The 12,036-nt window shown below is 39.0% G+C and overlaps 1 protein-coding gene across 1 annotated transcript; it reads right to left on the bottom strand.

Moving 5' to 3' along the window:
- Positions 1 to 1,779: 1,779 nt before the first annotated feature.
- LOC111661675 (ras-related protein Rab-38) lies at positions 1,780 to 10,723 on the bottom strand. The gene is made up of 4 exons (XM_023415328.2): positions 9,829 to 10,723; positions 6,090 to 6,220; positions 4,260 to 4,409; positions 1,780 to 3,401 (listed from the first exon to the last, which is right to left on the bottom strand). Exons 1-4 carry the CDS (start codon positions 10,019 to 10,021, stop codon positions 3,180 to 3,182), a joined length of 696 nt encoding a protein of 231 aa, XP_023271096.1. The 5' UTR covers positions 10,022 to 10,723; the 3' UTR covers positions 1,780 to 3,179.
- Between the last annotated feature and the right edge of the window lie 1,313 nt (positions 10,724 to 12,036).

Genomic DNA, 12,036 nt, shown 5'->3' with positions numbered 1-12,036 from the left:
ACAGATCTCATGAGGATTTGAAAATGACGATGACGTCTGTGTTTTCATCATGCATCAGGTGATTTGACCAGCGATCCTTTCTCCCCAAATATTTGACTCATTTCCTGCAAAGCATTTACAGCACACTTAGAGAAAACCTTTTCAGACTGAGGATGAAAAACAGAAACACTCTCCCCTCTGCCAGAGAGTGTGGCTATTATCCATATTCTGGCACAGGGAATTGGGATCTTCAGATGGATGGGCGTTAAATTACAGTGCATTGCCCATCAAGCAGAACAGTAAGTAGGGAGAATATCTGAGCTGAGCAACACACACACACACACACACACACACACACACACACTGCTTTTGACAATCATCCATATAATTAGGTTTGGTTTTCAAGCTTTTAATTTCGGAGCAATATAACTGCAAGGCAGAGGGCAGAGAGAGTAAAAACAGGAAGAAGAAAAACAGTGAAATCAGTAAAAATGAGCAAAGGAAAATCATTTCTATTGTGTAGTCATGAGACCTGTTGTTGCTGTTCTATAGCCAAGATGTGAGTGAACGACGACCGAATGTGTGCTTATATTTCACTTTTAGAAAACAAGAAACTGATACAAGGTTTTAATAATTCAAAAAAAGAAAGCAGAATTGAGATATGAGGATCTTTGAAGAATTTGACATTTTAAAAACTGCATGACTGATTTTAAATTATGCAAAGGTGTTACGCAAATGTGATGACTTTTTGACAATCCATCTCCAAACTCTATAATCCAATCAGAATCCCGTCTATCAGTCAGTGCTTTATCATTGCTATGGCATAACACAGTTGTCCTGTTTGTGTGGAATAACTAAAGATCTCTTCTCATTATTATGTATGTGGTGCATTGCGACGACTCTGTGGATGTCTGTGGAGATGCGTGGGTGTACTGAAAGCTGTTTGTTGTTGAACTTTGATCCGAGCTTAGCTTACCTTTGTGGGCACAGCCATTTGCAGCTGACCACGGCTTTGAAAGGATAAAATACAAAGTAGCCTTCTAGTGTATCTTAATTTCCAGAACTAACCTCCGATCAGACCAGATAAACAGGACAGACACTGTTTGCTTGGTGAAATATCAGTATGCAGATACACAGTTTAAGTCTCTGAAACGTAGCAACTTATTGTTAATAACATTTGCATTGTAGCTAAGTTTAGCGGGAGTTTCGGACACTGTGCTAACCAACGAAAACGCACATCACAAGATCCTTGTTTTATCTGCTATAATGTGAATATACCATAATAAACTACAGCCATGCTAGCAGTTCTGTAAGGCTGTACTAGCAGTGCTTGTGCAGTGCAGTGACATGCTAATGCCAGCATGCTATCATGCTTACAATGACAATGCTAACATGTTAATGTTTAGCAGGTATAACATTTAGCATCTTAGTTTTGCGTGTTACCTTGCTAACGTTCGCTAATAGGCACAAAACACAAAGTACATCAGAAGGTGATGAGAATGTCATAGTTTTGCATAGTTATTAGTCATAAACCAAAGTATGGGCCAGTTAAAAATCTGACCTAATGATGGCGCTAGAGGAATATTTAAAAACAGAATTTTATGGCAAGCTGATAAGATTCTAGACCAACGAGGTGGACCGACACACAGACCAACTTCGCCAGCCCTAAGTCAAGATTTGGCATGGCTAAAAACTAGCATGACGTAGCTAGGGTGATAGCTAGCATGAACAGATACTGCCGCTGTGGCAGAACACATAAAGGAGTGCCATCTCCTGGAAATTGAAGATAACCATCACCACTTTAAAAACAAACACATTTATTGGACAAAACCACATCATGTGTATTAAAGCTACGATGTCTTTAAACCAGCACTGCTCACATTAGCTCACTGTCTTCTTCGGTGCGTTGGCCTCTCACTGTCACATTTGGAAGTTTCTTGGTGCAATACTGCCAAGCATTTCAATTATTTATCGCCATCTGAAGTATGCAGGATTATGTATTGTCATCCTTGTGTTTGTACATGCTTCCTCATGAGGCTCGAGATTACACAAAATGCCAACCCGCCCATAAAAAAAAATTGCTGTATAGGGCCACTAGTGGTCAAAAGGTGACTTTAAATTCTCAGCTGATCCTCTGTAACTCAACAGAAGCTGCTGTTTAAACATTATGCAAATGCATGGTTTGCATTTTTCACTGATGACATCAACAAAATAATATCAGTGACAAACATCCGAGACAAAGTCAGGCAGCGAGGGAGATGATGAGGAAGAGAAAGGGAAAAATACTGACTTGTGCCACAGATAAAACACACATATAATCTTGTTTAAAAATACAAAACTGCATTCTCACAGCTAGTAATGATCACCTTTAAGTAGAAACACAGTTATACTTGGACAAACTTAACACTTTGGCCTGAGCGGGTGTGAAACTCATCAAACCATCTTGTTGCAGTTAAATACAGTTAATTTATATTCTAGATACAAAGCAAACCTAATTTAAACGATCTTATATAAAGCATGAATGGAGTAGCTGTGCCATGACAAGTACAGCTAGATAAAGTAATTAGCATTTCATTTAAAAACAAAATCCTTTAAAAAAGGATTTTTGCCTTTTAAATGAAACAGATGCTGTTTTTCTCACGTCTAAAGAACAATAGCATCTGCTGTGTGTTCTGCTCCAACAAAAGCATCAAAACAAAACCAAGACCTTCAAAATGTTCAGGCAATCTGTTATTCACAAGTGACGGTATTGAATTCCAATATGTCATTATGAAAGAAGAAATCAAATTCTTTCATGAATGTATTGTGTGTTATAATATGTTGCTGTGAACTTGACAAATTAATTTTAGTTAATTTATAAAAACTTTTCTGTTGCAGGTGTCACTTTTTCTTCCAAACACATAAATTGTTTTATCAAAAGGTTTTCAAAATAAAAGACTTTTTGTGAGGATGGAACAAATTTTGACTCAATTTCTGTTATAAAAATAAAGTAAATTCATGATTTGCAAATCTTCTCATTTTACATTTTTAAATCCTGAACTGTTAAACTGTTTCCTCTGACGAAATGCATTTGTGAAGGCAGAGGGAGAGGATGCAACTCTAAGTTACAGCATATTAATTATTCAACAAAGTAATCTCCACACTCCTCTCTCTGTCTCCTTCCAGTCTTTTGGTTCAGACCCATCCCTTTCCTCCCTCATTCAGTCGTTGTCTCTGTCTCTAGGTTTAAGTGAAGAACATCCTGAACATCCACCGAGTCCTTTCTCTTTCACGTTGTAATCGAAGCGAGGCAGAACGAGGACGCTGCCCTCCGGTTCGTTTTTAGAGGCGGCGTTGGTCGCTTCGCTCAAAGCTCTTTCCTCCTCCACAGTAATGATATTTTTCACCAAACACGTGATGGCTGCATCAATGTTGGTGTTGTCCTGGAGAGAGAGGTTGAAGGGAAAGGGTTAGAGGGGGATGATAAAGGTAGAGAGAAGGAAACAAGGGAGATGGAGGAAGAGGAGATGTCACAAAGATCAAGTCAACACTTCAGAGGCAGTAAGGGAAGATACAGCGAAAGCAGAGATTGAGCACAAAAAAAGGCTTTTCACTGCAAGCTGTGAAAAACTATCCTTCCAGCTTGCAGCTTTCAAATATAGATGAATTGAATAAGTAGATAAATATAATAAATCTAATCAACCAAACAGAGCAGATGTACCACAATACAATCCCTTGTCCACAGATCTTTTTAACTTGTTGGCAGCTACAAATGGCAACCAGAGGGAGGCAAATGAATTTTGAAGTCCAAAGTAATATGAATAAATGACATTTAACCGGACACTTGGCCTAAATTAGTTCTTAGACGTCCTTTACTGAGTCCAACTTTCTTCAGGATGAAGTTTTGTTTTTATTCTTTTATTGTATGTGTAAATGTGGCACCTCCTGTGTGCCAAAAAGATGACCATACCAGCAGCAGGTCCTTTAAGTTAAAAGTAAAACCCAGACACTGATGGAGCCAGAGAAGAGTGAAGGTGTAAAGAAAGGAGAGAAGGAGAGACCAGAGTAAATATAGAAAAATAAAGAACAACTAATTGAATTTTTGGAGGAGCGGGTGAGACATAAGGCTAATAAGCAATGGGCAGAGAAAATGTGCTGTCAGATATGTTTGCAGAAGAAAATAAGAGGAGACAAGAGCGAGGGTGACAGGAACAGAGAGAGTTCACTGTTTAAAACAATATTTGCGTTCCACATAAGTGATTTTTGAAGACACGCAGAACAAAATCAAAGTCAGGTCTCACCTTGGCAGAGGTTTCGTACCAGCCGACAAATCCGTACTCCCTGGAAAAGTTCTCCAGTTTGGGCAGTTTGGGGCACAGACCGTGACGACGCTGGTCACACTTATTGGCCAATAGAACGGCGGGAACCGGTCTCCCATTGCTCAGAGCGACCTGACAGAACCAGAGGGAAGATAGATGAGACAATGCTGTTCTGTTGCAAAGGCCCCCTATGGATGAGGCCAAGAAATGCAGCTTTCAGTATCCAATAATCCACTGTGTGCTGGTCAGTTGTTTAATGGAACGTTTGGATAACCTCATCGAATCATAAAGATGAGAAATATCCCATGACCACGTTGTATTTACCAGGTGCAAGCGGTTTGGCTAAGGTGGGCATCAGTTGATGGCAAATACTTGACTTGCTGCTTTATGCTGATGCTCCACATTAATTCTCCTTCTTCTCAGCTCAGTCTTTGGCCCAGAGGACCTCGATGTCTTAATCAGCCATCAAGGTTGTGGCTCTTCATTGGTTGCTCTTCATGCTCCTCTCTTTTGTGGCGTCCCCCAGGGATCTATTCGCAGTCACCTTTTAATTTACTATTGACCTCTGATTCTTTAGCAGGGTCGGACTAATGGTTCCTAAATCCTGACTTGTCACTAAAAGTGACCAGGCCTTCAGCTGTAAAATTCCTGATGGAGGATATCAGGCAGGCAAACTCAGTGTCCTCTTTTAAATCTCCTCTTAAAACTTTATTTTATCTAATCGCTTTTTCTTAACTAGTATATTTTCGGTAATTGATTAAATTATTTATCTTGAATTAGATATATGTCTTGGATTTTACTACTTCAATTTTTTGCTTTTAATATAAAGCACCTTGTTTTGAAAGGTGCTATATAAATAATGTTATTATCATTATCGCCCTAGCACAATGATTGCTAGTTGTTTATTGTATTTTTAAACTAACCTGTAAATTGTACTGGGAACCCAGGTATCATTATCGGCTATTTGAAGGTAGCTTCTTGATGATAAACATTGAAATTTTTGACTTTATGAGTCGAGGAGGAGCAACTGAATGCACCATTAGTCGTGTTCTCAGTGAGGCTGAAGTGTCTTTGAGGGAGGGGAGCAGATTCCCTCTAAAAGCATCATGGGCTGGATGCTTCTACCCCCTAAACCCAAACAGGACCCCTGCTCTTACATCTCTTGACGTCTCCTTTTTGTGTCTGTACTACAGTCGTTGCTGCGTCACGGTCTTTTGACTGTTGTTGTCGTTGTACGATTTGCCCTTTCAGTCAAATTTCAGTCGTGATCATTTGAAATATTGCTGCATATGCAATTTGTTGCATAAGAAAAAACAACTGTATAAAATCCTATAAGAGAAAAAAAAACATCTAAAAAATGCACAAGCTAACTTAACAACCTGGAGTGAAGCAAGTTGACACTTGGTCTGTTGAGGTTATTAAAAGACCTTCTGGGTAATGTGGCGAGTCATGACTGAAGCAGAAGTAGACCATACAAGTGGAAGCAAAATGCAGACACAAAAAACTTTGAGAAGGCAGACAGCATTAGAGATTAAAGGAATATTCCAGCAAAGTTTTATGACAAAAACTCTCACTCCTTGCAGCTTTCGTAGGTAGTTTTACAGTGTAATGTTGCTTCAATGATACTGGCTTGCTGTAAAATGAATTAGAGAGTAGATATTCTCTTCACTTAAAATTAAAACAATTATGCTTGCGATATATTTGTTCTTTAAACCATCATTCACTTCTTTCTCTAGTCTCTTTCTACCTCGTTCCTTCCCTCTTTTCCTTCTCTTGTCTTGTTTTAATCTTTGCTCCCTCCAACAGATTTACCTTTGAGTCCAGGTCTCCTTTCCACTTGAGGATGGCCTGAAACGTGGATAGTCTGGTCATGTCGAAGACAACAAGGGCCCCCACGGCCTCTCTGTAGTACACGCGGGTCATGTTGCCGTAGCGTTCCTGCCCTGAAGAAAACAGAAGAGATGACAGTGTTAATAGAGTTTCCAGGAGCTGAGTTACTCCTGCACAGGGCTTTTCTTACTTAGACATGATCAAGAGAAAGTCGAATTGCACAACCACGAATGTGATCAGAGGTAAGTGACTTCAACCATTTTACAGACAATTTTTTTCTAAAGTCACGTGACTTTGTTGCTGCGCTGCAACACCAGAGCCCTTCACAAAACTTAATAAGATACCTGAGAATATTCTTAGCTCGAAGCTAAACTTGATTAGTACAGACCAACTAAAAATAGAGACATGGGAAACTGCAGTGAGTCTGTCACACTGTCCTGCCCTCAAAGTGACTTCATTAAGAGATTTATATTGCAGACATGAACTCTTCATTTGCAGCATAGTTTACCTTCAAGCTGAGGATTTAAATCTGCAGCTAATGATTATTTAATTGATTAATCTGCCTATTGTTTCATCAGTTTAAACAAGTAATCATTTTGTCTATAAAATGTCAGAAAACAGTGAAAATGTCTTATTATAACAAGTTTTAATCCTGTGTTTAACATGTAATTCGGCATGTTTTTTGAAGGGAAACTATCACTGTTGCTGTTTTTCACACTGCTGCTTTGCATCCTTATTACAGTTACATATTATAATCTGTGAAACACGTATTTAGCTAACGAGTAGACAGATTTCATCATCAGTCAGATGTGCACGCAGGCATGGGGCAGAAAACAACCCAAAATGACTGAGAGCGTACGAGGAGATCAACATGAAAAGTTGTTTTTGTGCCTAAAACTACACAAATCGCAAAAGTAATGAGAAGACAGTGTTCATTATCTCAAGAGGGAAACCTGCCTGTTAGCTCAGAGAGCAGAATTATCCGGGGATGAGGTCAGAGCTCTGAAATTAATGAAGGCTGTGGGTGACTTTACACCAAAACTGCAGGAACAAACGCCTGTTTTAAGGTCAGACGGCTCACGCTGTGACTGTGTGTTTAAGGCAGTTTAATTGCTTTTGCTAAGGCTCCGTGTCTGACACGTTTAGAGTTTCAGTTTGGGAAACAGTGACATCCGACAGAGGAGCAGCCGATGGCTTTGGATGGAAAATGTGTCACGTTATGTTTAGAATTTTCCAGGAAAATTACAAACAAGCAAACAGAGACTCTTCTCATGATTCTCTATGAGCTTTATTTCTACCTCAATGCTGTGCGAGCATCCTAACTGATTGGTAAATGACAAACAGTAATGATACTAGTGTAATGACTGAGTCAGAAAATCTACCAGAATGCAGAAAAGAGTTGTAAGTTAAAATTTTGTTGTATGCATTCAGGAAAATACATCTTTTGTTGCATGTAAGTACATGTGCATGCATGACCCTGTGTGTGTGTGCGTGCGTGCGTGCGTGTGTGTGTATCTGAATATATGAATAAGTCTCTATCCTGGAAGCTAAGTTCCTCCACATGATCCTAATATAGTGGTGAATCAGCAAGAGAACATCTGATACACACACACATACACACACACGTATGTACACACACACACAAACACACACACTGCACATGACCTACAAACAGCTGATACAAAAAACTTACATGCTCAAACACTGAACACACACAAAGGTCTGAGAGCCGTCTCCTAACAGCAGATACCATCTTTGTCTTTCACTCGCCAAGAGTGAGTGTGAGACTCTCTAAACAACATCTGATCAGTGCTAACAGTATAAGGTCAAAAGTTCAAGGCCAATAGTGACCAAGGTTTTGGTCAACTTCTATACTAACTTTCTGGAGAGAGCATCGCTCTAAGGGCTTAGACAAAGTACTAAAATAAAAGCAACACACAGCTTCATTAGTTCTTCAAATACTGTTTTGCTAACTTCGAGGTTGACGGTATTAACGCTCTACAATTATTCTGTAACGATGCTGTTTATTGCAAAAGAGCAGCCCAGTGATCACAAAGACCAACCTGGAAGTTAACCTCGCTTCAGGCTAAATTGCTGGATTTCAAATGGAAGTTTTGCATTAGATCTTAAAGACAATTAGCTTGTAGCAAGTAAAGACGTACAGCATGCATTGATAGCCATTTAAGCCCTAATTGAAGCTAACTTTAAGGTTGGGCTACAAAACAATGTCATAACTTAAGTTTGATTGATGTTTTTGTCTTGTTTTAGTGAGGGAATTTAAATATTTGTAAAGTACTCTGTGATGTATGGTGTTGAAAATTTTAATCAAAATCAACAGTACTTGCTAATTGCCTCTTGTCACCTTGTGTTGACTGTTGTGTGTAGGGGGCGTACTGGATGAGGGAGCAGAAACTTCACTTCATCCAGATAAACACTCAATCATACACACAAAACACTGATGCAATTACTGCTTTCACACACTAACAGAGATAATCTGCCAATTCTGTGTGTGTGTGTGTGTGTGTGTGTGTGTGTGTGTGTGTGTGTGTGCCCCTGTTTAAACGTCTTCATGCTGTGTGAAATCATCCCTGGTTGCTAGTCTAAAGTCCAGCTGTCTAACGGCCTGAGCCGGACTTCTTCATGTAAATGACGGCGCTTATCAGCTGTCGAGTTGCTCAACAGCCACAGGCTCAACGAGAAGAGGTGAAAGATAAACTACAACATACTTTAATGTGTTTGTGAGAGAGACGGCCGAGGGACGAGGAAGAGAAGTACTTCCAAAAGTATGTGCAATCAAATGATGTGCAAGTAGAGAGACATGATGGTTGAAAAGCTGAAAGCTGAAAACAAAGAGCTGTGTATAAGAGGGTAACTTCAACATCAACAACAACCTCTGCAGAAATGGAGGTTAACCACATTTTCAGGCGGGGACTTGCCATATCATGCATCATCATGGTTGGATGTGTCAGCAAGATGTGAAACTGAGGAACTGCAGATTACTCTATATACTTTAAGGGTTTTTGCGTCTTGGTTGACTTGTATTTGCCGCTTTGCTATGGCTGACATTTTAAAGATCGTCAACATAAGAATATCCACAATGATGGGTCAAAGCTCTAATTTAAGATATCTGATTACATTCTGCCTTATTAAAATTCAAATTTAAGATATCTCTAAATACACTCTGACTGCAAAAGCAAACCAATTATTACCAAACCAAAAATATTTGCAATATATTTGTAGTTGTATGCAGAACCATTTGCACCTGTGGACACCCAAAAAATGGTGTATAAGCAGATAATGACTGACAATACAATAAAAGAGTTGTAATAATACAAAATATGCTTTATAATATAAAGCCTATATTACACATATGAAACCATGAACATTATGACAAAAATCTACAACATATTCTACAAATAGCAGCTGATCATATCTGACTTTCTTGAATTATGTAAGTCTAGTTTTGGCACTATTTAAGATGAGCCTAACCCAGTTTCCACATTATTGTTTTACCTGGATAAGCAGTGAGCTTTACAGTGTGATATCATTGTCACCTGAGCAAGTGAAGTGGTATTTGACCATGCAAATAAGCTGCTCTTTAAACACCGGTGGTTTATATAACTACTTCCACGAGGTGTAACAGCTCATTCATATTTCATCTCCCACCACACACACACACACACACACACACACACACACAGCACCACTTTTTTTTACGCACCGGCAATGTCCCACAGCTGCAGCCGCACCACCGTCTTGTGATCCCAGTTGAGCACTTTGAGGGCGAAGTCGACTCCGATGGTGGCGCGGTAATGTTGAGAGAAGACCTGGTGCACGTAGCGCTTTATGATGGACGTCTTGCCGACTCCGAGATCACCGATCACCAAAACTTTGAGCAGGCGCTCGTGCTGCATCACTAATCCGGTTGAGCGCGCGCGTTAAATGGCTGGCACAGTGAGGTCTCCAATTATGGATTCCGCATGAAAAAAAGTTGCAAAATGCAGAGGGTTTGGCCAGTGACGGTAAGTCTGAAGTCATGTATGGAGGCGAATAATTAAAATACCAAGCAATACTTGTAATCTTTTGCCACTTTAAGAACAAATAAAAGCTCCTAAGTCCTTATTTTTGAGATAATGTCACCGCAAAATAAGATTTCAAAGCAAACTAAATACGCACTATAAACGCCAATATTAATAATAAAAGAAGTAAAAGTTATGTCAAAAGTAAATATTAGAAGCTCAATACGATTTTAGTAATGTAAACATAGAAAAAAAAAACACTAAAAACTCAGTCTGCACAGGTTGTATCATCGTTACCGTCTTCATGAAAAAACTTGACGTCTGCGAGTTTAAAAAAAAAAAGAGAGAAAACTTTCGGTTGTAAAACGCTGGAGTTACTGAGGCAAAGCAGATAAACAATCAACGACGAAGAAAAAAAAACAACAACAAACCAACGACAAAGTGTTGTAATGTGTTTAGCCTACGGTTTGTGTGCTCATCTCCACCCCACTGCCATGTCATCACTGCGGCGACAAGGAGGCTGACAGTCCCTGCTGGAGCTGCCGGTGTGGATGACCACGCCCCCCCGTACTGTCCGTGTCAGTGTCCCTCCGTGTGTTGTCGTCACAGGCTGCGTTTAGGGACAAATTTCAAACTAAAGACTAGTTACCTGGGGCCAAAACGCAAAGAAAAACTTTTGGCTCAGAGGTTAAGCTAGGGTTAGAGTTTAGGTAAGGCTATCCACAATGAATGGAAGTCACTGCAATGTCTTAACAAGGACAGCTGTCTCAGTATTAGTGAATCACGTGGCTGCAACTCAACATAGCACACAATGAAAAAAAAAAAAAAAGTTAACTTTTTGTGTTTTTATCCAGTGTCATGCTTCAGTTTAATGAACAATACCTTGTGTGTGATACATGCTATTTATTGCTTATGCGTGCATTTTATATAATCTTATTTTATCGTACTGTTTTTTGTTTTATTTTCTTGTTTTATGAGGATGCGTTATCAGTTTTTTTTAAATCTAATTTGTTGTATTTTATTATTCTATTACTTCCACATGCTTCTTTTAGTCTTGCTGTTATTTTTAATATTATTATTTCTGTGCTCATATTCATTTGCACTTTGAATTCTCTTGTGTATGAAATGTGTTAAATAAAAAATAAACCTTTCATGCATTGCAATAACAGAAACAACATAACGTTGAATCTCTTAAAGAACTGCCATGCCCTTTTTTGTCTGTGCAGTTTTCTTCCTCGTGATTTGTTTTGGTCACATTATATTAATTTTACTGTTTCCTCCTGGAGCAAGATACATGAAGACGTGAAATGATGAAGCAGATGTCAAGGAGATGTTTCTCCAACCACAGAAAATAAACTGTGCCTGCAAAGTTTTTATGTTTCATTAGACTGTACAGATACGATAGCCTAAATACATTAAGTGAAATAAAAGTACAGCTTTCCCTTTAATAAATGACATTTCCAGCAGGAGAATAAACCATGTTTCAAAGCCTCATTATGGTTCATGGAGGACAAGAGTGACTCAAGTTTACTGCAGTGACTCTGCAGCTTGCTGACATCAACCCTAAACAGAAAAAGAAAAATTATTCTCAAAGACTGGATGACTGAAATTCACCTTGTTTCCAAAAAATGGTGACAAGAACTGATTTCTGTTCTACATCAGGAAAAACAACTTGGAACGCCATGTCCTGTCCACATGACAAAAATCTTGTGCACTTATAATACAGGCAGTTTGTTGCTTGTTATCACACATGTCCCTGAGTTTCAGAGTCAGCTGATGTTAAAAACTCAAGAATAGAAACACTCATCAAAAACTCTGAAAGATAAACATGCTCACTCTTTTCTCAGCTACAAACGTTCTTCGAAATCCATGTGAGACTCAGAAAACATCTAACAAATTCATTTTGAAGC

Source organism: Seriola lalandi, unplaced genomic scaffold (assembly GCF_002814215.2).
Source record: "Seriola lalandi dorsalis isolate HSWRI2012SDOR001 ecotype SW California unplaced genomic scaffold, Sedor1 jcf7180002054549, whole genome shotgun sequence".
Taxonomy (NCBI): Eukaryota; Metazoa; Chordata; class Actinopteri; order Carangiformes; family Carangidae; genus Seriola; species Seriola lalandi.
This window is presented reverse-complemented; position numbering and strand designations above follow the sequence as displayed.

Excerpts from the sequence above, each read along its gene's own strand:
- LOC111661675 (XM_023415328.2), bottom strand. The coding sequence starts at position 10,021 with ATGCAGCACGAGCGCCTGCTCAAAGTTTTGGTGATCGGTGATCTCGGA. Across the intron at positions 6,221-9,828 it reads GCAGCTGTGGGACATTGCCG|GGCAGGAACGCTACGGCAAC; the intron begins GTGCGTAAAAAA and ends TGTTTTCTTCAG. Across the intron at positions 3,402-4,259 it reads GGTACGAAACCTCTGCCAAG|GACAACACCAACATTGATGC; the intron begins GTGAGACCTGAC and ends CTCTCTCTCCAG.